Source organism: Kickxella alabastrina (genome assembly GCF_025024165.1).
Source record: "Kickxella alabastrina strain RSA 675 chromosome Unknown BX661scaffold_4, whole genome shotgun sequence".
Classification (NCBI taxonomy): Eukaryota; Fungi; Kickxellomycota; class Kickxellomycetes; order Kickxellales; family Kickxellaceae; genus Kickxella; species Kickxella alabastrina.
Window position 1 is genome coordinate 227,457 of NW_026251475.1, and position 25,565 is coordinate 253,021.

At 52.6% G+C, this 25,565-nt stretch overlaps 8 protein-coding genes across 8 annotated transcripts; 5 read left to right on the forward strand and 3 right to left on the reverse strand.

The window, feature by feature from the left end:
* The first annotated feature begins 487 nt into the window (after nucleotides 1–487).
* On the forward strand, nucleotides 488–3,784 carry BX661DRAFT_178090 (uncharacterized protein). Its single transcript, XM_051534818.1, has one exon. It carries the CDS (start codon nucleotides 736–738, stop codon nucleotides 3,457–3,459), a length of 2,724 nt encoding a protein of 907 aa, XP_051393682.1. The 5' UTR covers nucleotides 488–735; the 3' UTR covers nucleotides 3,460–3,784.
* A 6,470-nt stretch (nucleotides 3,785–10,254) lies between these two features.
* Nucleotides 10,255–10,482, forward strand: BX661DRAFT_196511 (uncharacterized protein; the record flags this gene model as incomplete). The annotated part of the gene is made up of 2 exons (XM_051538055.1): nucleotides 10,255–10,317; nucleotides 10,348–10,482. 2 exons carry the CDS (start codon nucleotides 10,255–10,257, stop codon nucleotides 10,480–10,482), a joined length of 198 nt encoding a protein of 65 aa, XP_051393683.1.
* A 543-nt stretch (nucleotides 10,483–11,025) lies between these two features.
* BX661DRAFT_169153 (glycosyl hydrolases family 38 N-terminal domain-containing protein) lies at nucleotides 11,026–14,318 on the forward strand (the record flags this gene model as incomplete). Its single annotated transcript, XM_051533496.1, has 2 exons — nucleotides 11,026–11,265; nucleotides 11,382–14,318. 2 exons carry the CDS (start codon nucleotides 11,026–11,028, stop codon nucleotides 14,316–14,318), a joined length of 3,177 nt encoding a protein of 1,058 aa, XP_051393684.1.
* A 54-nt stretch (nucleotides 14,319–14,372) lies between these two features.
* Nucleotides 14,373–15,629, reverse strand: BX661DRAFT_178099 (putative adipose-regulatory protein-domain-containing protein). Its single transcript, XM_051534819.1, has one exon. The coding sequence runs from the start codon at nucleotides 15,486–15,488 to the stop codon at nucleotides 14,385–14,387; it is 1,104 nt and encodes a 367-aa protein (XP_051393685.1). The 5' UTR covers nucleotides 15,489–15,629; the 3' UTR covers nucleotides 14,373–14,384.
* A 211-nt stretch (nucleotides 15,630–15,840) lies between these two features.
* BX661DRAFT_178100 (high mobility group box domain-containing protein) lies at nucleotides 15,841–16,771 on the reverse strand. Its single transcript, XM_051534820.1, has one exon. The coding sequence runs from the start codon at nucleotides 16,331–16,333 to the stop codon at nucleotides 15,950–15,952; it is 384 nt and encodes a 127-aa protein (XP_051393686.1). The 5' UTR covers nucleotides 16,334–16,771; the 3' UTR covers nucleotides 15,841–15,949.
* A 1,218-nt stretch (nucleotides 16,772–17,989) lies between these two features.
* On the forward strand, nucleotides 17,990–20,303 carry BX661DRAFT_178104 (uncharacterized protein). The gene is made up of 4 exons (XM_051534821.1): nucleotides 17,990–18,166; nucleotides 18,941–18,999; nucleotides 19,123–19,204; nucleotides 19,309–20,303. The coding sequence occupies exons 1-4, from the start codon at nucleotides 18,047–18,049 to the stop codon at nucleotides 20,200–20,202; spliced, it is 1,155 nt and encodes a 384-aa protein (XP_051393687.1). The 5' UTR covers nucleotides 17,990–18,046; the 3' UTR covers nucleotides 20,203–20,303.
* A 1,148-nt stretch (nucleotides 20,304–21,451) lies between these two features.
* On the forward strand, nucleotides 21,452–23,046 carry BX661DRAFT_178109 (GNS1/SUR4 family-domain-containing protein). The gene is made up of 2 exons (XM_051534822.1): nucleotides 21,452–22,228; nucleotides 22,609–23,046. Exons 1-2 carry the CDS (start codon nucleotides 21,668–21,670, stop codon nucleotides 23,011–23,013), a joined length of 966 nt encoding a protein of 321 aa, XP_051393688.1. The 5' UTR covers nucleotides 21,452–21,667; the 3' UTR covers nucleotides 23,014–23,046.
* On the reverse strand, nucleotides 23,026–24,419 carry BX661DRAFT_178110 (uncharacterized protein). The gene has a single exon (XM_051534823.1). The coding sequence runs from the start codon at nucleotides 24,368–24,370 to the stop codon at nucleotides 23,195–23,197; it is 1,176 nt and encodes a 391-aa protein (XP_051393689.1). The 5' UTR covers nucleotides 24,371–24,419; the 3' UTR covers nucleotides 23,026–23,194.
* Between the last annotated feature and the right edge of the window lie 1,146 nt (nucleotides 24,420–25,565).

Sequence of the window (25,565 nt, forward strand, 5' to 3'; positions counted from 1 at the left end):
GACGCGCGATGCCTGAAATTAAAAATGGACCTTTTTGTTTACGCGGGCTGTTCGCGTTGGATATCTATATTCTTTCTCTCTTTTTGATTTTCGTCATCTTCACTTTGACTTTTAGTTGCTCATATTTGCAAAGCCCTCATTTCAACAGGTAAGAGCTATTTGTGAAGGTTTGTTTTTTGTTTAGAAAGATGGGCCTTTTCCTTGTGCTCCCAGCTTGGTGTATGCTCATTCTGTCCTGGGTACATCCACACGCACCTCAAGCCGGGTCTTTCTCTCACTCTATTTTTTTATATGTGCGCACACACGCTATTTAATTTTGTTACTCTTTACAGCTTGGAGCCCTCAAAAAGGTTCAAAGAGAAGGGGTAGAGGGGACTGCTTGTGCATGCTTTCCCCCTTCGCTATTTCTTTGTTTTGTGGCTGGGTGCAAAATTATTTAGGGCTGAAAAATTATTTTTTTCCCGCCGTTCAAAAAGAAAACAGTTTTCCTCTTACTCTTTTCTGTGCTAAACAATCACCTTTACCTTTATACCACCAACAGCCTGTTCTCCTTTAATACTTTATTTTTATCTTCCTCATACTCATACTAATTTGTACTTTTCGCCAGTTCTGTTGACACTTTTTTAACTCATTCATTTTCTCTTGACAATTTAGCGAGGCGGATCTCGACAGCCTACATACGCACGCTTTCCGCAAATTCTACCCCCTCACAGAACACACACATACAACCAGATAATGGAGGAGACAGACATCACGCAGAACGTGTACGTGGCCGTGTACTCGGGCATACAAGTGTACGAAATGATATGCCGGGGCATTGCAGTGATGAGGCGGCATTCAGACTCGTGGCTAAATGCAACACAAATCCTAAAGGTCGCCGGTGTAGAAAAGGGGCGGCGCACAAAGATACTCGAGCGCGAGGTGCTGACGGGCGAGCACGAAAAGATTCAGGGCGGCTATGGAAAGTACCAAGGTACATGGGTGCCCTTTACGCGCGGTGTCCAGCTGTGCAACCAGTATAACGTGTATTCTCACATCCGTCCGATTTTGGAACACGATCCGACAGCCAATGGGACGAAGCAGGACGATACACCGACAAAGGCCGAGGTACGGCGACAGATGAAGAGCACGCAAAAGGCGTCGCTCAAAAGAGAGAAGGTTGGGTTGAAGGATGCAACGAGCGCGAAGCGGTTCCGGCCAAACTCGAGTGCAGCGACGTCGCCACTGCACTCAGATATGGCGAACGGAAATAATTCAGGCGCGTCTGGCAGCGGGATCCCGGGTACGCCTAACTATCCAGTGGGCGAGGGCTCAGTCCCCAGGTCAACACTACTGGCGACACCACTACGGCAGACTATGTACAGCTCTCCGGCGATTGCGTCATCCGCCGCTGGGCCAGGCAACTGGGCGTACCACATGTCAGCCGAAGAGACACCGTTGGCGGCCATCGTCAGCGCTGAAGCCGAGGCCGAAGCTGAAGCGAGCGCCGCGTCCAACGATATGCGCATCAAACACGATCGCACTCTTCTGATGAACATCTTTACGACGGACGATCAAGGGCACATTCCCGAATGGCTATCGCGTGGCGCGTCCGAAGTCGATGTCGACCTGGTCATCGATGATCAGGGCCACACTGCTGTGCACTGGGCGGCGGCGCTGGCGCGCATCCATGTGTTGGACCTGCTCCTATTCCAGGGCGCCGACGCGCGGAAGCTCAATTTTGAGGGGGAGTCGGCGCTGGTGCGCGCTGTGCAGGTCACCAACAGCTACGAGACTCAGACCTTCCCGGACCTGCTCGAGCTGCTCCACGACACGATACCGTTGACCGACAAGAACAACCGCACGGTGCTGCACCACATTGCGATGGCTGCAGGCACTGAAGGTCGCGAGAAGGCCGCTAGATATTATGCTGACTGCTTGCTGTCGTGGATTGTCCGCCTTGCAGGCGGGTACCAGGTGGACAGTGACGATGTATCTCTGGACGAGGGCGACCATATCGGCTCTGCATTGATAGGTGCAAGCACCAGCACTGGCCTTGGCAACGCGGTGGCTCAAAATAGTGCCATCGTTGCACCCAAGACAGCGGCGCCCCTGACCAGCGTCATGAATGGAGTCAACCTGCACTTGCCAACCCCCACACAGAGCAGCAGCCCAAACTGCCGTCGCAATGCATTTACAAAATCAGTATATGACGAGACAACCTCGCATCCAGCAGCGGTGCCACAAATGGGCGCTGTCGACTGCCAGATTCTGACAACTGGCAACTCGGCAGGCCTGGCTACCAGTACAACTATGACTGGAGAGAGCAGCACAAATGCCGATTTTGCAGCCTTCCTCAACTTGCAGGACGTGCACGGGAATACAGCACTGAACATTGCCGCGCGCATCGGCGATCGCGCAATGGTGCGCATGCTGTTCAATGCGGGCGCCTCGGACACCATTTGCAACCGCGTAGGGCTCTGTCCGCTGGACTTTGGCGTCAGCCGTATCGCTGAAGATGCCTTCGACTCTTGCGACGGACGCACAATAGTTATTGAATCGCCGACGCCCACCCGCCCCACCCGCTGTCCACCCACCAACGGCTCGTCTACACGTCATTCTCGAGGGGCCATATCATCGCCGATGTGTGAAGATGTGTGGGCGGCAGGCGTGTCTGAGCACCGCATGCACCAGTCAATGCAATCGATCCAGCGGCTGATGACCGATCTGGAGACCAATTTTGCCGGCGAGATACGTCTCAAGAACGCGCACTTTGAAGACGTGAAACAGCAGCTGCTAGCGACGACCGTCGAGCTGTCCAAGGCGCGCGAGACCATCCACCGGTTGCACGCAAAGACCACGCGGCTCACAGAGATCAAGGACCGCGTCGGGTATCTCGAAGAGACGCTGGCGCGCGAGACGTGTGCCGTGCGCGAAGCCATTGGCGCTCTGCCGCCAGACTCGAAGCCGCGCCAGGATCTCGAAGAGTTGATTGATTCGCTGTTGGACTCACCCCTCGTCAAACCATCAGACACCGATTCCGCTTTGCCTGCCGTGCCCAGCCTATCTCTAGGCGACACCATGGCAATCAGCTCGGAGACAGCTCCTGAAAATTGGAAGGCCGTTGTTGAGCGCCTACTCGTCGTTAACAAGGTGTATGCTCGGAGGGACGCCCTGTTGCGCGACCGTGTCAGTAACCTGTGCCGCCGCGCCGATGTTTCTGAGCGCGAGAGCCAGTACCGCCAGCTTATCGCCTGGTGCTGCGACATTACGGAAGCCGACGTTGATATTTGGATCGACCGCTTTGTCTCCGCCGTCGAGTCCACGGACTCTGTGCAGGCCGATTTCACTGGTGCTAGCCATGGCGATAGTAACGGCGACGATGACGATGACGAGCCACTGCTGCTTGCAGCTGGCCCTGCGTTGAACGGTCGTCGGCCCGCCCTGCCGTCTGCCGCCCATGCGCGCACAACTTTGTAGTTTGTGAGCCGCATTGGCGCGGCTGCACACAATAATATCTCAGTATCGTTCACTTTGTTTCTTATGTTTTTTATTTTGTTGTTTTTAGCAACCAATTTTTAGCATCGTCGCCATAATCAATCATCATCAGCTGCGCGTCAGCATCAGCAACGTCGGCATTGGCATTGGTGTTGGTGTGCGTTTTGTCGAAACAGTCGTTGTATCATTTTTGCGTGGCTGATTTGCAGATTGGCGGCGGGGAGGAAGAAAGAGTGGGGGAGTGGCGAGCAAACGAGAAATTAAAAAGTGATTTTTTATACTTGAGCGCCTCTTCCCCCTTTCATCAGCTTGTCTTCTTTTTCCTTTAATTGTTGTTCCGTCAATTGCAAAAAGTGAATATTAATTAAACGCATTTCTCCAATATCACTTATTTATTTGCTTTTCTCCAGCCCTGCATTTGAGGAGCGGCAGCACGCATAGTCACATACACAACATCACCTGAGGACACTGTTCTGGCATTCCTCGTTCACTCATTCACTCTTTCACGCACATATTTCTTTATTTATTCGCCCAAAGTACGTATCAATTCGGCTATTTTCTTGGAACTTCAACGCAAGACTTGGTTTGTAATGAGCACCACAGTCAAGCATGGCATTCAGTATTTGTGAAGACAACAAAGTGCGAAATAGTTCTTTCAAATCTCACTTCGCATATCTAGAATTGCTCGTCTTATTTGCGCAGAGCTTGCTGTCGGACACCTTTTATTCCTGCTTTTATTATGACCATGGTGCTGTACTTTTAATTTTTCAGTATCTTCAAACGACACCAAATTAAACAAACAGCAAAAGCTCTCTTTCTCTTGTTTATTTTATGTACTGTAGTTCTGTTTGAGCCTCCAACACCCCCTTTTGCCCAAAGCGTTTAGCTCCCTGTGCTTTCTCCTATCATAATGGCATTGAGTACGACTACGAGCCCGCCCACTCAAGCTCATTTGGACTCTTCCAAGCGCAAGCGTGCGGCTGAAGACAAAAGCAACAGCAAAGACGGCAGTAAATCGCGGCCAGACTGCTCAACATCCTCAAATACGTACAGCTTGGAGCCACAAACACACCAGGCCGCCACCAAATTACCCACAGTCTACGGCCCCGAGTTACCGCCATCCATGGCGCGCTCCAAGGCCCCCAGCACGGTCATCGATTCAGAGATTCTTCCCAGCATGGAAAATTTTGCCGACATTGCACAGCTCCTGGCCAGTGAATGCCACGACGATTCCTCGCGAGTCGAATGCATGAAACGCGCAGAGAGCGTGCTACAGTGTCTGTTTCGCTCACGTCTTATGGCTATCATGAACCACTACGGCTACAAGGACAATGAGTTTACGAAGAAGGACCTGGCCCGCGTAATGGTCAATATTGGACTGATCTCATCTGTGACAGACGACCCCGTGCTGGCCATGGCATCGAGAGTGGCGTCGAAGGTTAAGGCAGAGATGCCGAATATCGTTCGCACCAAGATGCAGCTCTCGGCTGATTCGGCTAGCAACCCGGACTTACTTACTGATATCGCGGTCGACTCCATTTCCATTGATGCCTTGGTGGATATAAGTCGGGAGGGGTCCATTTTGTCCAACGACTCTGCAGCCATAGCCGCTGCCATTGCATGCGCCGATGCCTACTTTGAAGACGCGATGAAGACGGTGAGCAACATTTCAGTCACCGAGTGTTTTTCTTTGGCCGAATTATACCAGGACCAGTTATACGCAGACCCTGAGTCAGTAGATTCGCCATTATCCGCACGCCAGTGGACTACGCGAGCCGTCACGCCGCCCCCGCCACAACCACCAACGCCAGTGCTGCAGCAACAGACGGCAACACAGAAAGCACAGCCATCAACATCAACATCCACATCCATGCCCACTATCACTGCCGCCGCTACTGCTACTGACACATCCGCCCCCGCTTCTGCCAAACAATATGCAGCGACTACTTCCAAAGACCTTGTCATCGACAGCACGAGTGCTACTGCCAGCGACGCCGGCCAATTGCTCAAAAAAGGAAAGAGGAAGCGATCCAAGAGAAAGTCCAAGGGGAAGAGGCCAGATTCAAGCACAGGTGTTGTCGAAGCGCCCACGCTTGCAGTCATGGCACTAGATTTGACACCGGCCCAGCCACATACGCATGTTCACAAAACGGCCGCAGTCAAAATCGTGCCGCCGTCCCGTGCTGTATGTACTTCAGCCTCACCCGCACCAACACCCGCGCCCGCTCACAGCTCGGCTACGAGTCTGGGCAAACAGGCCGATGCATCCAGCACGCTGTGGAATAGCGATAGTGTCGAGGAGCAAAAGCAAGTGCGCAGTTTTTGGCTGGAAATAAGCGACGTTCAGCGCCAGGCGCTGATTCTAGTCGAAAAGGAGGTTGTTATGGCGCGCGTACGGGACCACCAGAACTTTTCCTGCAGCTGCAACGTGTGCACGCGCAAGCGCGAGGCTATCGAGCACGAGCTCGACTGTCTCTATGACTGCTACTTTGAGGAACTGCAGGAGAGCGTGCGCCGGGAGCGCATGCGGATGATGGTGCACGAGGCGGAGAAGAAAGCCAGGTCCACCATCATGTCGTCTGTCCATGCCATCGCCGAATCTATGGTGATCAAGATGATCACCGAGCGGGATCCCAGCAAGAGGAAGGAAGATGTGCAAAAGTCGATACATGAGAGCATCAAGCAGTCGCGGCTGAACGGATCCCTGTTCGACTCGAGTCTCAAGGAGACAGAGGCGATTATTGAGGGCACTATGCGGAAGGTGGCGGCGGCGGCGGCAGTCAGCGGGATAGCCAAACCAATTCGCGAGGGAACTCCGAATGTCCCCAACGAGGTAGTTAATGTGGGGGAGGCTGCCTTGGCAATCAAGGAGTGGGCCGACGGGGCGTTCAACTTTCGGCGAGAGTTTGGCGATGAGTCTCTCCAAAGCGACGTCGAGAGCGACGAGGCATTCAACAATAACGACCTCTTCTACACAGAGCATATGCTGGACACCATCGACACATTCCCCACCGACAGCAAAAAATTCTTCGACATGATGGAGCGGCTGGCTGAGTACCGCATGCGCCGAGAGGACGCGCTGCAGGACCTTGTCGACGGCCACGGCTCATCCGCGAGCGCGATAGAAGCGACCTATGACGCCCATACGAGGAGCGGCATGTCGTCACACACGTGGGTGCGGCGCGCGAGGGAGTCTGCGCGCCAGCAGCGCCGATGCCCTGATTGCCACGGTGAGATCAGCGAGTGCGAGGAGCAGCCGCCATGCTTTCCTGCTACGACTAAAGCATCCACCATGTCGACTTTTGTCCGCAAGCACCCTGAGTCTGGCGCTATCATTCACTCGCTGGACGGCCTAGGCGCGGAAGATTTTCTCAACAGCCTCGACAATTCAGACTACGAGGATATCGACGATGACGACGAGGAAGACGATGATGATGACAATGATGATGAGGACGATGAAGGCGATCTTGAAGTGGACATTGAGGATGAGCTTTACGACAGCGACCACGATGACAAAGACGAAGACGAAGACGAAGACGACGAGCTGGATGAGACAGACGACGACTTTGACGACCTCGACTCTGAGGGCGCCGAGCGGGAGGCCGAAGAGGGCCGCAAGGTGTTTCAACTTTTTGCCGCACGCCTCTTTGAGCAGCGCGTCATCAATGCGTACCGCGAGAAGGTTGCCCTCGATCGCCAGCAGAACCTGATCAAGGAGCTTGAGGAGGAGGAGAAGAGGAACGCGATGAAGGACAAGCGCAAGCAGATAAAGAAGGAGCAGGAGAAGGAGCGCAAGCGCAAGTCCCAGCTCAAAAAGGAGGAGGAGCGGATGGCCAAGGAGTCTAAAGTAAAAGCTGAGCAGCAGCGCAAGCGCGAGGCCGACGAAAAGAAACACCAGGAAATGATGGCGAAGAAGCGCGAGCAGGACATTAAAATGAAGAAGGCTCAGGAGGAGCGCAACCGGAAGATCCTGGAGGAGGCGGACAGGCGCATGGAAAAGGAGAAGGCGGAGCGGAAACGTTCAGAGGAAGAGATGTACGAGAGAGAGAAAGAGCGGAAGCAGGCTATCGAGCAGAAGCGCCAGGAGGAGCTCCAGAAGCGAGAGAAGAAACAAAGTGCTCCCGCCGCCACCACCCTTTCTGCAAATCCGCTGGTGGCAGCCAATCCTGCTGTTTCCGTGCCCGTGCCCGTGCCTGTGGCAACCGATTCAAAGCCGCCAGCGGCAACCCACCCTGCTGTGCCCGTCTCCATGCTTGTGCCTATGTTAGTATCGGTATCACTGTCGGCGGCCGCTGGCCCCATTTTGCCCAAAGCAGAGGTAAAGCCAGTATCCGGCGCGGCATTGTTCACAGCTGCCGCCACTGCTGCTGCGGCTTCTGCTGCTGCCGAAATTGTGCCCACGTCCACACCCAAGGCGGAGACCAACACTGCCACTACCACTGCTGTTGCCAGCGCCAACGCCAACGTCTTCCTTGTTGGAAGCGTGAGTGGAACAGTGTCGCCTCCTCCTTCCTCCCAGCCTATGCACCTGCACTTCCCCCAGCATGTGCCATCACCTGTTATCCCTGAAGCTTCTGTCAGACTCGGCGGTCTGCATATTGACAGTCTGCCATCCGACAATCTGGAGCGCCACTTGACATCAGCCGCGAGCCCAGCAAGTCCGCTGTTCAGAGCACCTCGCCCATCCGTCCCGCTGATTTATCCCTTTGACATGGGCAACACCTCGCCATCTCTTTCGTTTGGCGCGCCGACACGCGCACGCGCAAACAGCGGATCCAATCTTCTCCATTGCATGCTCCCGGGTTCTGCGCCGATGCAAGCGCCAGCAGCCTCCCACGCGGTGTCGCCCGAGATTGACGCCGAGATCATGTCTATCCTAGGCCGTGTAATGGGCTCATCCACATTACAGGACGATCTTATCGATGGTGCGGAGTGGCGGACAGAGCCATCGAGCGGCTATTCTCAGTCAGGAGGCCGGTCGCAGCTGCCATCTGCCCCATTAATGGCGCCGTTTGGAATCGGCAATTCGTTAGTGGCCCCGCTATCGGATATGACGATCCGGCGCAACTCAGTGCCCCTCAACAGACTCGTCGGTGATTCCAGCAAGCCGGCAAGCCCCGATGTGCCTGGCAGCAGCAGGTTCCAAGCGCCGCTCGGGTTTGAGAGTGGGGACATAGAGAGCGTCCACTCTGCCTACTGCGCCCTGGAGAGGTTCAGACGTGATATGCGGGCGTCGCCGGCTGCGACTGGTTCCGATCTGTTTGGCGGCTACCAAAGCGCCGCGGAGCTTGCAAAGATGCACGGCAAGCTCAAGGAGGCCGATGTGTGGGGTGTCTGCGTGAAGCACGCTCAGAGCAACCCAAGCACGTGTCGGCTGAACCACACTACGCGCGCAGTGTCGTTTGCACGCACCGGTAGCGTCGCCAACGCTCTGGGCATGTCTCCCACGAAGCCTGCGGCTCCAGAGTCGGTTATGCATTTGGGGGGCGGGATTGGCAGCAGCACGCCGCTGGGGCATTTGTCTGTTATTTCCGAGGACATGCTCAGTGCATTTAGTCTGCAGCCGCCGCAAGCTGGCAACATCAACAGCCCGCTGCCGACCAACGGAATCCCTCGAAATATGCCACTGTTGAACCCCCAGCCACACTCGCCCCTGACACAGTCGTCGCAGCAGCAGCAGCAGCAATTGGGCTCGACTCGGATTCCGATGATGACGCCTCTGGGGATGTCGATGACAATGCAGCAGCAGCCACCGCCGCCAATGACCATGCCGCACGCCGGTACGAACTACTCGCCATTGTCACACGCAAGCACCAATGCGTCGCTGTACTTCAACCAGATGCATCTGCACCACCCCGGGAGCTCCCTGCCGCCGATGCTTGGCGCCGCAGCTCCGCAGTTTGCACTGCCCTCTTACCAGCAGCCGACGCCGATATCGGCTGAATCGCAGGGATTCGGTCTGTCATTTGGGCAGCAGCCGATCCTGCCTAGCTCGTGGTCGCCAGCAAAGTCCAGTTTGGGCGGCAATTTCGGGGATCTAGCGCAGCACGGTGCGCCCCTGCGGCCGCTGCAGCCTCAGTTCCACCCAATGCATGTATTTTCGTCTCCGCAACACCAGCAGCCGCAATCGCAACTGCAGTCGCAGTCACAGTCACAATTGCAGCAACAGTTCCAGTTTCAGCAGCTCCAACAACAACAGCAGCAGCAGCAGCAACATTACCACCGCTGATGAGCGAGGCGCGGATTTTGCGACATTGGCTTGGTCTTGGCGACTTTATTTATTTTTAGTTTGTACTTGGATTAACCCATTTTTGTTAAAAAGAACATCTGTTTGGCACCTTTCCCCTTTTTGATAGGGGCTGCTTTTTGATTTTTTTTCGGGAATAGGAAGCACAGAATTGCATTTTGCGAGCTTTAGGAAAGGGGCCAGAACACTCCACGTCATGCATAGTCATGCTATGTGAGGGGAGGGATAAAGGTGGAGCTGTATAAAAAGGGGATTTGTTTGTTTCCCCGCTGTTCAACTCTTTCGTTTCACTATTTCTTTCAAATTCCAATTCTTTATAAATTTCAGCACTTTGTCCAACTTAACCAATTATCTCTCTCTGTAACCACCACTACTCACCAGCAGTAAGTAGAACACCGAGCTTATATTTTTGAATAATATATCCCACGTCTCCAAGAGAAAAAACTAGAGCCAACACTACTGAACTCACCCATTCCATTGTCTGTTATTTTCCTTTTGAACCTAACCCGCAACCTTAGACAATATAAACCATGCTTGCCCGCTTCTTCCAGATCAACACCCGCATTGCCTTCACTCCCCTCCGCACGGCGATTGTCCAGAGCCGCAGCTACGCCGACGACAAGTTCAAGGAGCGCGAGACCGCCTCTGAGAACAAGTACATCCGCGAAAAGGAGCTGGAGCACCTCAAGACTCTCGAGGCCGAGCTGAAGAGGCTCAAGGATGAGAACGAAAAGCTCAAGTCTGAGACCAAGAAGTAAAATGTATATTTTTTGAACTTTAAAATATACATGCATCATTTTTCAACTCTTTTTCTTTTACACCCAAGTGCGCTTAGCAATCGAGCAAAATGGGTGTAGGCCAGATATTTTATCACTGATCTTTGGTGTTGCAGATAAAGGCAGAAGTTGATCCGATTATCGAGTTTTGGACAATATAAATTGCACATATCAAGGGACATATGTGGGTTTTCTGCGCATGCGAATGTTCTTGCACTGCTTAGCAGGTGTTTGTCAACTTTGTAAAATTGTTCTCACAGTCGCGCATTTGCATTGCTCAGCTCAGCTGACTCTTTATACCGACACGCCCTACTGCTTGCAGTGCAGTGCTGGCATTTTACTCTCACAGGCACGCTAACTGAACATGTGGACGCTGGAGTGGCAGTAACGCTTTTTTCGCAACCTACTCCTCATTTATAAAAGTGATGCAATGACCCACACCCCTCTTTGTCCAGCCATTTCTTCAAGATTTCTCTATACTTGAATCATCATAATTTATCATTCTATTCAATAATGGAGCACCAAATGTCTTACCTGCAAAAACACCCCGACGTGACAAAGTCTCGGCTGAACACGTTCATGTCCAACGGCCAGTTTAAGAAGGCCAACATCCATGCATCGCTGTATGAGAGCCGCGTCAATGGATTGCCCCATGTTCAGATGGAAGTCTGGGCGGCCGATGGCCAAGAGAGACCGACCTTTGAGCATGCGGTCAAGCAGGAGTTCCAGCTCATCGAAGTGGGCCACTCTTTTGGACTATCATGGGTAACGTATTTGTACAATTTTAAAGAATGAACACAACGATATATTTTGTGCGCGAGACCCAATGTACTCAAAAACGAAGGGCATACGTTTCGTTTTTTGTTACTGTTTTTTTGTAGTCGACCCACTGGGTTCGTGCCACGCTCCAGATCCCGAGCGAGTTTGCGGGCAAGGAAGTGCGTCTGATTTTTGATCCCAGCTGCGAGGCCATGGTGTGGTCTGCTGAGGGTCAGGCCTTGCAGGGAATCACCGGCGGCAATGGCCAGGACAGGCGCGTAAACTTTGTTGTGACCAAGAAGGCCAAGGCATCTGAGACAAAGCGTGTGCTGTATCTGGAAGTTGCATGCAACGGCATGTTTGGCCTGGGTGACTACCTGATCGGTCCGCCAGACGAGAACCGAAGCTTCACCCTGAATACCGCCGACCTTGTGGTCAAGCAAGTCGACGCATGGGCGCTGTATTATGATCTGGACATTCTCAAGCAGATGATTGAAGGCCTGCCCAAGGACTCGCCTCGCTGGTGGCAGGCGCTCTCGACAGCAAACGCAATCATCAATGCGTACGACGCCAAAGATAGCACCACGCTTACCACTGGCCTGGAGATCTCGCGCAAGTTTTTTGGTGCAAAGTCTGGCGATGCCACTCACCAGGTGTTCGCCATCGGAAACTGCCACATTGACACGGCGTGGCTGTGGCCATACGACGAAACCAAGCGCAAGATTGCGCGCAGTTGGTCGACCCAGTTGGACCTGCTAGACCGGTTCCCAGAGTACCGCTTTGCGGCGTCGCAGGCACAGCAGTTCGAATGGCTAAAGGAGCTGTACCCGGGGCTGTTTGCCCGCATCAAGGATAAAATCAAGACCGGGCAGTTTATTCCGATCGGCTGCACTTGGATCGAAATGGACTGCAATGTGCCAAGCGGCGAGTCGCTGACCCGCCAGTTCCTCCTCGGCCAGCGTTTCTTTGAGGAGCATTTTGGCGAGCGCTGCCTGGTGTTCTGGCTTCCAGACACCTTTGGCTACTCGTCGCAGCTGCCGCAGATTGTGAGGCAGGCAGGCGCAAAGTATTTCTTCACACAGAAACTGTCGTGGAACAACATTAACAAGTTCCCGCATACGACGTTCAACTGGGTCGGCCTGGATGGCAGCAGCGTGCTGACGCACATGGCGCCCGCCGAGACGTACACGGCCAACGCAACAGCCAACCAGCTGATCGAAAGTGTGAAGAAGCACAAGGACGTGGCGTACACGAACGAGAGCCTGTACTTGTACGGACACGGCGACGGCGGCGGCGGTCCCAACGAAGGAATGCTGGAGCGCCTGCGCCGCATGGAGGATGTTGATGGGCTGCCCAGGGTCAAGCAAGCGCACCCGAATGAGTTTTACGAGCACGTCGAGAAAACCGCAAAGGACTTGGTCTCGTGGAGGGGCGAGCTGTACTTTGAGCTCCACCGCGGCACGTACACGTCGCAGGCCAAGACCAAGAAGCAGAACCGTCAGGCAGAGTTTTTGCTGCGCGACTTGGAGTTGCTTAGCGTTGTTGCTCGCAGCCTCGGCAAGAATTTTGTGTATCCAAGCAAAGAAATCACGCGGCTGTGGAAGCTTGCATGCCTGAACCAGTTTCATGATGTCATTCCCGGATCCAGTATCGAAATGGTGTACAAGGACAGTGATGCCATCTACGCTGATGTTTTAAAGTCAGCCGCGGCTATGAAGCAGGAGGCCGTTGTGTCGCTGTTTGGCGGCATGGGCCTGACTTTGGCCAGCGAGGCCACGGGCATTCTGGTTGCCAACACCACCAGCTGGCCGCGCACCGAGATTGTTGCTGTCCCCGGATTGAGCGCGCAACTGGGCGCGCAGCAAGTGCGCAAGCAGGACCAGGCTGCGCTGATGGTCGCCACGACAGTTCCGGGCTGCGGCCTCCAGCTGGTTAATCCCACAAAGACTGCTGACGCTGTGCCGGTAAGCGTGCATCGCGATAAAGGTGGTTGCGTTGTGCTCGAGAATCTGTACGTGGCGGCCAGGTTCAGCGCCGAGGGCCAGCTCGTAAGCTTTATCGACCGCCGCACGGAGCGCGAGCTGGTCCTCAAGGGCCAGAGCGGCAACGTGCTGCGCCTGCACGACGACGTGCCAATTTTCTGGGACGCCTGGGATATCGAAATCTATAACTTGGAAAAGTTCACTACCGTGAAGGCCACCAAGGTGACAATTGTCGACGAGGGCCCTCTCCTGGCGTCGATTTCAGTCGAGATACCAATTGGCGAGGGTAGCAAGATGCTGCAGATCATATCGCTGTCTGCAATCTCGCCGAGACTCGAGTTTGCCTGCGATGTCGACTGGCATGAGAACCACAAGTGTCTCAAGGTGGGCTTTTCGTGGGACATCCGCAGCGACTTTGCCACCTACGAGACCCAATACGGTGTGGTCCAGAGGCCGACGCATCGCAACACGACCTGGGATATGGCCAAATTCGAAGTGTGCGCGCACAAGTTTGCCGATCTGTCGGAATACGGCTACGGAGTTGCCCTGCTCAACGACAGCAAGTACGGATACGCGACGCTGGAGAACACTATGGCATTGACTCTGCTGCGCTCGCCAAAATCGCCCGACGCGCACTGCGACATGGGCCAGCAGACATTCCGCTACGCTGTGTTCCCGCATCAGGGCTCGTTCAACGAGTCCAAGGTTGTGCAGGAGGCATACCAGTTCAATGTGCCGCTCATCCAGATGCCCGTTGATATGAAGGCTGCCTCGAGCAGCGCAATGACTGCGGCACCGTATTTCTCGGTGACTGCCGCACCCAACGTCGTGCTTGACGCTGTCAAGGCGCCGGAGGACGGCTCTCATGATATCATTGTGCGGCTCTACGAGGCATATGGCGGCCATGCGAGCGCTACGGTTTCGATCAAGATCGGAGCCAGCAGTGTGGTCAAGACTGACATTATGGAGGAGCGTGCTGACAACTTGGAGCTCAGAACGCTGGCGAACGGCGCCGGCAAGTCGGTGGTCGTTGACTTTAAGCCGTTCGAGATCGTGACGCTGCGGTTTGCGGCGTGAGTGTTAGTGCAATATTTTTTATTTTTATTTTAGGATTGTAATACAAACACAAGTGGTTCATCCTGTTTACTCGGGCACGTTTTGCTCGGTTAAAATTGGTTCAAAACTTGAAGTGGCCAAGGATGGGTCTGCAGAAACCTCTTGCTGCTGCTGCTGCGTGCTCAACAACCGCACATTCTCGCCCTTATACATTTCTTCGTGACTGCTAGTGCCATCGCTATTCTGGCGCGCGAGAATCGGCGACACTCTGCTGGCACTAGAAGTATCACTGCGAGAGCTGGTGCGCACACGAACGCTAGAGTTCCTTCTCCGAATAGCCTGCGCTCGGCTATTCCGACGAACATTCCGGCCTGTGCTCTTCGAAACCGGCACCAGCTCTGGCGACCTTGGCAGCATCTCCATCTGCCGGCGGGTCTTCCCTGCATACGCCTCAAGCACAGACCACGCCACAACAGTGAACACCATCTGCCAAACGACCGCAGCAGAGATAAATGCCAGAGCAGTAGGTAGCCTCCAGTAGTACATCCAGTATCTTAGTCCTGTGAACTGCGCACGAATAACTATGTTGGCCTTGTAGACCTGCAGAGGCTTGCTCAGGGATACCGTGGCGCTGGTTATTGGTGCAAACCTCTTATCATACATGACGTCAAGCATCTCCACGCGCAGATCATCAGCCTCCTGCCACAGCCCCAGGGCCAGCATCGGGCTCTGCAGGGTGGTTTCCAGGGTCCTGAGCATCCACGACTTGTACGGCAATATGGCCGGCCGCGAGCTCATATGCACCAGCTGGCCCCAGCGATTGCATAGCTTCAGGGCCACCATAAAGTTCCCCAACTGCTGGTTTTCTGGCGATACCGGCACACGGAGATCCAGCGACACAGTGTATGCCTGTGACATTGATAGGAACTTGTAGTTTTTCTCGGGCACGAAGCTGACGGTCGCTGTGGTGTTCATTTTACCGGCGGGGTCGTATTGCAAGTATATTGGCGCTTCGTGCAGGAGTGTGGGAACGTAGAGCTTGTAGAAGATGGCGTAGAGTGATATGGATGAGATAAGTATGACGGTTAGCGCGCCGCCGGCTAGTAGAAACCTGACGCCGGCTGATATGCCGTTGCGGGTGGATACCCACTCGGGCAGTCTGTTCTTGAGCGAGGCAAGACGGCCAGTCATTTGTGAATTGGGTGTGTTGAATTGAACTGTTGAAAACAAGATAAATTGAACAAAATGAAAATGAAAATGAAAAGGGCAAAGCCTTATAGACTCCGACAGACAGACAGACAGACAGACAGACAGACAGACAAGACGATTTCGACAAAAAAGCCTGTTTGCTCAATTTAATTTGATGCACTTGTGCTGTTTTATGCCTACCGGCACGTGAGTGTTCAGCCCAAAACAGGCAGGTTGCTAAGAGATCCATCATGCGCGCATTTTTTAGGAAGAGAACATCCAGGCGTGCGCCGCCGAACAGGGCTGTGTCTCTCTTGCCTGCCTGTGTGTACACAGAATAATTGAATAATTGATAATTGAGAAGAAAAAATGAATTGAAAAAATAGCCATGCTGAACCGGAGCAACCAAACCAAACCAAACCAAACCGAACCAAAAGACATTAAAAAAGATTAAAGCAAAAAGTTTACTCGCTCTCCTCGTCATGGCTCTCCTGAACGTATGAAGCCTTCTCAGCCTCATACCTCTTCTTGTCATCCTCAGCCTGCTTCATGAAGGGGATCTTCTCCCGGTCGGACATGGCCTTCCACTTCTCACCAAGGAGCTTGCCGATATTTCCGAAAGTGGCATCGGGGTTCTCATCCTTGACGGACTTTCTCTTGGCCTGCGAGAAGTACATGTAGGCGGACAGGGCGCGCTTGGGAGCGTTGGGGTCCTTCTTGCTGCGTTTGGCCTTCTTGGCTGCCCGGGTGGTCTCAACCTTGGTGGTGCGGGGCTTGGTGACTCTGCCGGCGGAGACAGCCTTGGTCTTGACGGGAGCAGCGGCGGCTGCCTTGGATCCACGAGCCATTGTTAATTTGCTATGGTGTAGACAGTGGTAATTTTTTTATAAAAGTGGGTTTCTTAGCTTGTTAGCATCTCATGAATATAGTCTTCCAAAGGAAAGTAAGGCAAAAGTGGTGGGTGTATGCGCGAGTAAAGAAAAAAGGGGGGAGGGCAGACCGGGGTCTGCGGCTAAACAAACAAAAAAGCAAACTCAGCCTTGGTCAAAGGGGACAACGCGAAAAAAATGCGACAGCAGAAAACAGGAGAGAGAGGGGAGAAGCCAAGAGAACGAGAGAAAACGCGTGCGGAAGCCCAAAACCCAAATTTAGAAACGAGCACGGCGTCGACACTGTTAAAAGGTAAAAAAAGAAGAACAGAAGCGGTTTGATACCTTACCTGTAGAGTGTGTAAATAAAATAAAGAGCAAGTGCAGCACTAAAAAAAATTAAGCAGTGCAAAAAAAGAGCTAGAAAATGGCTGAGAAAATAAAAGTAAGGGGGGGAAATGAGAATAAGCAGAGCTTTTTTGAGTGAGGGAAACAGAAAAAGGCAGCGCAGAAAGTGGGCAGGGCAGACAGGCTCAGCTTTAAATGGTGTGGGAGGGAAGACAAAACAGCACAAATGCTCAGCATCGACTGTGAAAAAAAAGAGGGGGGGTGCACAAGCGCGTGAAGAAAAAAATCGAAATGCGCATTTTTTTCTTTCTGCCTTGGACTCGAGCGCGTTTCTGATGTTTTGTGGGCAGAATGCATTTTTGGCAGGCAAATTGAAAAAAAGCGGGATGGGGGATAGTGAAAAAAAAAAATGCTCCCCTTTTTTTTCTTCTGCTTGAAATAAAAAACAGGCTGGCTTTGTCACAGCTTTTCCGTTTAACGCGTTGGCAGTTGTTGTTTCTTCTTTTGGGTGTTGTTGCTGTGCTTGATTGAGCCGCCCACACTTCCCCCTCTTGCTTGTCCTTTGCCGCACTGTTGTCGCTGAGCCAAAAAAAATTAAGCGACAAAATGGTTATTTGCTTGTCGCTCTGCTTGCTGTCTGCTGCCTGCTGCTTGCCACGTCCATCATTGTTGGGAGCAGAGAGAAAAAGCGCGCGCAAAAAAAAAAGCAGAAGAAAGGGGAAGAAACCAAAAAGGCTCGTCCAGCCAATGATCTGTGCACAAAAAATGTAAAATGGCGCTGCTCGATTTTTATTTTTTGGCCCTGCCGAAAATAAAAACCCAAATTGACGCGTGCTGCCAGCTGCCGCTGCCGGCTGCTTGCTTGAAAAGTGGAAAATTTTCTTCTTGTGAGCGCGTCACGCTAAAAAGAAAGGAATTAATATGAGGGGTGGGTTGCTCGCCCACCCTCTTAAAACACAGCATTTGTTTTTTTTGTGTGTATGCTTTTGTGTCAGCTTATTTGCTGCATTTGCGTTTTTTTTGTCTGCCAAACGCTCAGCTGTAAAATAAAAAAGCTTTTTTCATTAACGAAAAAAGCCCCAACCTTGCTTGCCTGTCTTCTTTGCCCGCGAGCTCTGAAAATAAAAGGCTTGCTTGAGCGCGTGAGCGAGAATGAGGGTGTTTATTCGATAAGACCGCACTTAGCGATGATGACCGAGTCCCATACGCTGGGCCAAATCCGCGTGCACACGGACGAATGGCGCCTTCCCCCTTTTTTTCTGTCGCGAAGATGGTGTCTCAAGCCAGAGAAAAAGTATGCCCCCCCCTTGGCTTGCTGTCATCAAACCTTAGCTTTCGTAGATCATGCTTTTATCCCTATCACACGCACGCTTGGCGCGTCGGTTTGCTGTGTCCAGATTACGCTCAGCGCAATACTCTCAGACGGTAGCGCCGTCGGCCATCGCAAATGGCAGCAACCCAAAGGTAAAAATAATATTTTTTATTTTGTGCAAAGGGTCGAACATTGCCTTGCTTGGCTTGACTTGACTTGACTTGAGCGCGGAGACCTAATCGATGAACTTGGTGAGTCGAGGCTGAAGGAAACAAACAACTTTCTATAACAAGCTGGTAACAAAAAAAGGCTTGATTCATCCTCTTACTGCACGCCTTTTATGTTGTTGTTCTTGTTGCGTGCTGTTTCTGCTTATTTTTCTTCTTTGCGCTGGCGCCGCGGCAGACAATCCCCCCGGGCAATTGCACCATTTCTTTCCGCTCCTCCAACAAGACGGAGAATAATAAAGAAAAGAGAGAAGGATGTTTTTTTTTGGGCAGTACAGCATGATTCAAATTGTTTTGAACCTCCTGTCCCTCCTTTGTGAGCACTTGTTTTAGTGCTCTTTTCCTACTGCTATTCGCCCGCTTATCCCGGCCGCTTTTTTATTACTTTTATTGCCCGAGCCAAAGAGAGAGCAAGAGAGCAAGAGAGAGAGAGAGAACCAATGGTACTTCGCGGTGAGCCGAACACGAGCAACGCTTGATTTTGCATGCCACAGCCGACGATTAAAATGCACTTGTATGCGCTGCACCTTTCTTTTTCTGGTTGTTACATGTGAATTTAATTTATCTTTGTAACCCTGGTGATGTTTGTGGATAACATAACTATACGTATGTGCGCTTTTTAAGTATGTTATTTTATTTCATGTAATATATGTGCAAAGCACCAGTTATTAACAATGTGGAACTTTTATATCGAGATAGGTCCATTGTTATATTTCCAAATGCAACGATCCATATACCAATTTGGCATTTGAGGACTGGTACGTTGCCCGCTCTAAACCACATTGACGATTGGAAAAAAGGGGAGTGAATACTTTTTTTCCTCCATAAATCAAAACAAGATGTGGCGTTAATTTCCGATTAAAAAATGAAATGTTGTGTAGGATTCTGCGCAAGAGTGACCCAGAGTCGTTCGTTCTCTATCTGTGGCGCAACCGCCCAACCATCGTTATCGGTCGCAACCAGGTACAACCAAGCCAAAAACATGAACGATTTCATCTTCAACACACATACACACGAAATATGTTACTAAATCTTTCGACTGAGAAATGGCCTGTCATATATTGTAGAATCCGTGGAAGGAGTGCAATCTCAAAATGATGGCTTCTCGCGATGTCCTGCTCGCCCGACGCACCAGCGGCGGCGGCTCCGTGTACCACGACATGGGAAACAGTAACTACACAGTAGTGATGCCGCGCGAAGCATTTACCCGAGATAAATGCGCCGAAATGGTGTCCCGCGCGCTCCACCACGCGGACATCCCAGCATACGTCAACGAGCGACACGACGTGACAGTCGAAGGGCGTAAGATCTCCGGGTCAGCGTTTAAACTGACAAATAAACGGGCATTCCACCATGGCACCATGCTCATTGACACGGATCTTGGGCGACTCCATGGGTGCTTGCACAGCGAGGCCAAGGATGATATTGAGGCCTTGGGCGTGGAGAGCGTGCGCAGTGTTGTGACGAATCTCAGGGAGTACTCGTTGTCCATTGACCATTTGACTTTCTGCCAGGCGGTGATGAGCGAGTTTGGACGCACTTTTGGGAAGCTTGATGTGGGAAGGAACGTTACGGTGTGGGATGAAAGCGATGCAGATGTTGTTGGGATGGTTGAGGAGGAGCGGAAGAGGATTAGCACGTGGAAATGGCTCTACGGTCAGACACCGAGGTTTGTACATAGGTTCGGCGGCGTGGTTGGCGGAAAGCCTGTGGTAGCCAAAGTCTCGGTGTACCATGGGCATATTACAGAGGTTTCTTTGGAATATGATGCTGGCCAGGAGGACGCGGATGACTACGGCGTGTTTCAGATGATTTCAGACAGCCTGGTGGATGTGCCATATGTCGCCGCCGATATCCGGGGCTGTTTGGGGCCAATTAGTCGTGAGAGCCCCGCTGCTGCCGAGCTCTGCAGGTGGATCCTGGAAAAGATCATGGAGGTGGCATCAGGTGATTCAGCATAATTTTCTTTTTGTTGCAAGCATCAGTCGGGACTGGTCGCCTAAATAAAAAAAGGGGAGGCTTCATCCTTTAATTTTAAATGATATACACATCCCATCCATATACAATTATTGTTTTTCAATAGATTTTTTTTTTAGAATGTCAGAGTTTAATGTCCAAAGTTTGCATCCAGCATCGGCGTCTGGTCCGTATTCGATCTGGCCGCGCGGATTAAATTGTGTGGCACAATCAGCAAACAGACAGCCGCCGTTTGAACGGATCATTGATGTGAGGGTAATTCATCCGGCATGGATCACGCCAACTACTCCACCACTGCCTTTTCCAGCAACAATCCAACAGGATACAGAACGCGGCACTCGCCGCCGCCACCACCACCACCACCACCATCATGCAAAACTATGACTACAGGTTATTTTTTGTAGATGAAATGTATGAATAAAAAAATATAGATAAAAAGGTGGTAAAGAAAAGAAAAGTAGTAACATTTAGTTTTGATTTCTGCTTTATGTATTTAAATTTATTGCAATTGAAATGTAGCATGTTAATTTTTATTAGCACCCGTGTTCAGGCACACACACACATACAAAATATGATGCGAGGCTTTGTGCATTGCAATTCTTTTTGGTTGTCCATGTACGTGTTTTTATTATAGTTACTGTTTAGATCACTACCTTTTTTTTATATACTTCGTCACATTAATATAATGTGCAGAGATAATATGAGAAGGGCACCTATTATGTGTATATATGTGGTAATAGAAACGAAATTGCTTAATAAATGTTTACTTTTCTTTTGGATAATAACGATGTTTTTTTATTCAATGATTTTATGGATTGCACTTGTAATGTTGTACTGTGTTTGCGCTGTGAAAAAAAATGAACAAGAGGAAATGCAAGGCTGAATTTTTATGCTTGAAATCGAGTAAATATTTTTTTCTACTCTTGTGTTCCTCCTTACTTTTTCATTTGCCCAAGCAGTGACAAAAGGGAGGGAGAAAAGGGAGGCGAGGGGGGGTAGTGGGTTATGAGTGGCGGGAAGAAGGAGAAAAAAAAGCCCACCACACGCTCTTTTTTTTTATTGCTTCGGGTTTGTTTAATCTGTGCATTATCTTTATGCGGGAGACTGCCCACCTTGTGCTTTTCTTTTTTATCATCCGATTCTCCACCCCCTCCTTTTTTTCAAACTTGTTCTTTCGGGTATTCATTTGTTCTCTTTCTCGCTGCTCTCTCTCTCTCTCTCTCTCTCTTCTTTCCTTCTCTTTCCTTTCTCTTGTTTTGTTATTCTATAGGAAAATAGATTATTTTATTTACAGAGGTCTTTTCTATTTTATTTTATTGTTTGCATTCAAGAAGGAAAATAGACAAAACCCTTCTCCTTTTTTCGACCCTCTCGATATAATAAACAAATTGACACAGGGGCACAACAACAAAAAACCCACCTCCATTTTTCTTTTCTTTCTTTTTTAGAATGGCTGAGGTTAATCCGTTTTCGTTATCGGGGACGCAGTACTCGCAGCACTGGCCTTCTCTTGTGAGTCCCGACTACTGGCTCAACAAGGGTTTCATCCTAGCAACCGGGCAATCCAAAGCGGCATGGCGCTGGGCACCAGGAACAACATTCCTCTCCACTCAACGCGCAGTCCTCACAGGCGTCGTCCTCTACCTTACAATGGTGTTTGGTGGACAAATGATCATGAAGAAGGTTGCCAAGCCGATTAGAATGAAGCGAGTTACTCAGCTTCATAACCTAACTCTGACTTTGATTTCGGGATTCCTCTTGTTGGCGTTCTTGGAGCAATGCCTGCCTGTGTGGCGCGACAAGGGATTCTTTTTCACTATTTGCGGTGCTGAGTCGTGGACGCAGCCGATGGAGGTGATTTATTACCTGAATTATCTGACAAAGTGGCTTGAGTTTGTTGATACGATCTTGCTGGTGCTGAAGAAGAAGAGGCTCGAGTTCTTGCATTACTATCATCATTCGCTGACGATGGTTCTGTGCTTTGAGGAGCTTTTGGGCCGTGTTTCAGTTGTAAGTAAAAAATAGGTTTCTTGTTTGCTTTGTATGCTTTATTGTAGCGTGTGTTTTTTTTGCTTGCTTGCTTGCTTGCTTGTTTGTTTGTTTGTTGAGAGTTGAGAGTTGATGATGATGTTGGATCTTTATTTTTCTTTACTCCACATTTTTTTACTTGCAATGGTTTTTTTTATTATTGGTGGCATGCAGAAAAAAAAAGAAAAACACGAGCATTTATATATGTGCGTGGGTGTGTTGCATGGGCATGCATGCATGCACCATTAATTCATTTGATATTTTTTCGGCCAAATAGTAGTAGTAGTAAAAAGGAAAGAACTGGGTTATTAACATTTTTGCAAATCTTTTTTATTTTTATTATTGTTATTGGGGAAAAGTAGGCTTGGATTATCTGCTCAATCAATCTGTTTGTTCACGTCATCATGTACTACTACTACTTCCTTGCTTCTTGCGGCAAGAAGGTGTGGTGGAAGGAGATTGTGACGACTCTGCAGATTGTGCAGTTCGTAGTGGACCTCGGGTTGTGCTATTTCTGTCTGTACACGCATATTACGTTCCATGCGGTAGTGTCATTGCCCAGTATCGGAGCTGATTGTCGCGGTACTCGTCTGGCAGCATACTACGGATGTGTCCTGCTTTCATCGTACTTGCTGCTGTTTGTCCAGTTTTTCATCAAGACGTACATTAAGGAAGAGAAGGGTGGTTATTTGGGATTCCGCTCTATGAACTATGATGGTTTGAAGACAAAAAAGCCAGTCGAGCAAAAAGTTGAAAAGACTGAATAAGTCTTCTCCCTCTCTCTCTCTCTCTCTCTCTCTCTTTTTTTAAAAAAAACATTTTGTTTGCGAATTTCTCTTCTTTATTTTCTATATTAGAATGCCAAGGTAAAAAAAACACACCCCTTTCATTATTTTACTATTTAAATAACAATTTTCATTATTTATTTATTTAATATTAGTCGGCAAGTTAAAGAGAAGTTAGGCTTGGCGGCAATGGGAGGTGCGAGCAGTGATCGCGCACGCAAATGATGATTCTACCAGCCATCGCATCAACAATGTGGCGAGTATCCGAGAAGCCAAAAGACAGGCGGGAGGAGCACTCCTGCACGTGCCTCAGCGTAGCAAGCAATCGAGCGACCCAGGTTGAAAATATATTTACAAGCGCCAGCGACGGCGGCCCCGGCTGCAGCGGACAGGCTCCTGAGCTAGCGGCGGACATCCGGCGCAGCACAATGGCAACCAGGGCGACAACCTCATCAGCCCCGCCCTCGCCCTCGCCCTCGCCCTCCTTCTCAGAGGGCAGCTTCCACGGGGAAATCTTCAACCAGCCATGCACCCCATCGACCAACGTGGTTACTGCAGGGGGCAGAGTGCTGAATACATTCAGGGCGCCCCCCATGTTTGGCTGACGAAGACCAGCCCAATGCAGCAGAGCGGACAAGCGGCGAACATAGAAATACAGGCTTGCGTCGCATACACACTCGAACCACACATCGACGAGCAAGCAGACAAGCCCAGGCTGCATTGGCTCCGCCGCCCCCCCTGCTACCGCAGCGGTCGAATGCAGCGAGTCAAAAATGGCCAGGCAAAACACCACGAGCACCCGGCGACGGCCAGGCAGATCCGGCACCAGGTAAAGCGTGTCTCTGCCATGCTCGTCCAAAAAACCCTCCCACGTGCGCAGCCCCCCCGCAACACACACGGCGACCAAGCGACAGAGCAAGTGCACAAGATGGTCGAGGGGCCGAGGCGACATCCGGTGAGCAGCGGTGGCGGTGGACAGGCCGGAGAGGATCTGGCGGCGCAGCTGTGGCACCAGCAGGTGGACGGCGTGGAGAATGGCGCGGTCGATGGGCGCAAAGCTAGCGCGGCGGTCAAGCTCCTCGGCCTCCATAGCCACAGCCATCAGGTCCGCACAATCAACATCGCCGAACTCCTGCGAGTCAAGCGCCACGCGGGTGCTGCCCAAAGATGGCAGCGGGTCCGCTGGGGAGGGCGGAGCCACGGCGGGCGCCACGGCGGGCGCCACGGTGTCCTGCCACAGATCAACCAGGTCGCGCACGCGGCGCAGCACCGACAGCCGCGTGGCCACGGGCACCCCGGGCGGCGACTCCAGGGCGGCCTGCGCGAGCAGCGCGTGCATCGTGGGGCTGCGCAGCAGCAGCAGCAGCAGCAGCAGCCGCGTGGGCGCGTGGCCGTGGCAGCCCGCCTCGCTACGCAGCACGCGCTGCGCGTAGGCCAGCGCCAGGTCGGCCAGCCGCCAGCCATCCGCGGACCGCCCCGCCACGACCACAGCCACCGCGTCGGCCCATCCGGCAACGGCGTCGCGCAGCGCAGCAAAGTAGTCCATGGCGGCCGCGCCGTGTAGCGCAGCAGCAGCAGAGCCATCGGCGGCACCACCGGCGGCAGCGTCGCCCACCCCGGCAGCCCCGAGCAGCCCAAGCAGCGCGCCAACGCTTGTCGGGCCGGCAGTGTCCAGCGCGCGCCGCAGGTGGTATGCCAGAATGGACGCGGCGGCCGACCACGCCTCAAAGTACACGCGGCGCGCCGTGGCGCTGGCCGACTCGCGGAAGCGCAGCAGCGCCTGGAGCTGCGCATACAGCCGTGCCGGCCGCACGACGGCGCGCGGCACGGCGTGCAGGAAAAACAGAAACACCGCATAGTAGTTCGCCAACGCCGCCAGCGCACTGCCGCTGCCGCCGCCGCCGCTGCCGCCGCCGCCGCTGCCGCCCGCGTCCACCGTCAAAATGCGCGTCGGCAGCAGCTTCGACACCAGCGCGCGCACGCCGCGGACATCCGCCATCTGCGCGCGCCACCCGTCGAACGACGCGTCGAGCGCGTGCAGCCACAGCACCGTGCACGACGCCAGCGCCGAGTCCGCGGCGGGGATGGCGCCGGTGTAGCGCGTGAAGAACCGCGGCAGCGCCGGCGCCGGCTCGATCGGCAACGACGCGAACCGCCGCGCCTCGAGGAACCGGAACAAAAGCACGTGCAGGCGCGCGCCCGGCGCCGGCCGCACGCCCAGGCCGACGACCAGCCGGTGGACGCGCACGAACGCCTGGCGCACGGCCGCGTCGCTCGGCCGTGCGCCAGGCGTGGGCTCGAGCGCGTGCGCGACGGCGGAGGCCGCAACGGACGCCAGCGCCGGGTGCCAGTGCGCGGACGGCCGCGGCGCCGCAATGCCGTCGGCGTTGACTTGCGCCCAGGACGCCAGCCGCCCGAGCGCGCGCCAGTGGCCCGGCGGCTGCGTCACGGCGCTGACGCGCAGCACCGAGGCCTCGATCGGCGCCAGCGGCACGGCGGCTGCCGCAATGGCCAGTGCGTGGAGCAGTGCCACG

What these genes read in the sequence shown, in the direction of transcription:
- BX661DRAFT_178090 (XM_051534818.1), top strand. Translation starts at nt 736, where the DNA reads ATGGAGGAGACAGACATCACGCAGAACGTGTACGTGGCCGTGTACTCG.
- BX661DRAFT_178099 (XM_051534819.1), bottom strand. Translation starts at nt 15,488, where the DNA reads ATGACTGGCCGTCTTGCCTCGCTCAAGAACAGACTGCCCGAGTGGGTA.
- BX661DRAFT_178100 (XM_051534820.1), bottom strand. Translation starts at nt 16,333, where the DNA reads ATGGCTCGTGGATCCAAGGCAGCCGCCGCTGCTCCCGTCAAGACCAAG.
- BX661DRAFT_178104 (XM_051534821.1), top strand. Translation starts at nt 18,047, where the DNA reads ATGCTTTTATCCCTATCACACGCACGCTTGGCGCGTCGGTTTGCTGTG. An exon ending in AATTTGGCATTTGAGGACTG is followed by an intron (nt 19,000 to 19,122) that starts GTACGTTGCCCG and finishes AATGTTGTGTAG; the next exon opens with GATTCTGCGCAAGAGTGACC. An exon ending in TCGTTATCGGTCGCAACCAG is followed by an intron (nt 19,205 to 19,308) that starts GTACAACCAAGC and finishes CATATATTGTAG; the next exon opens with AATCCGTGGAAGGAGTGCAA.
- BX661DRAFT_178109 (XM_051534822.1), top strand. Translation starts at nt 21,668, where the DNA reads ATGGCTGAGGTTAATCCGTTTTCGTTATCGGGGACGCAGTACTCGCAG. An exon ending in TTTTGGGCCGTGTTTCAGTT is followed by an intron (nt 22,229 to 22,608) that starts GTAAGTAAAAAA and finishes GGGGAAAAGTAG; the next exon opens with GCTTGGATTATCTGCTCAAT.
- BX661DRAFT_178110 (XM_051534823.1), bottom strand. Translation starts at nt 24,370, where the DNA reads ATGCACGCGCTGCTCGCGCAGGCCGCCCTGGAGTCGCCGCCCGGGGTG.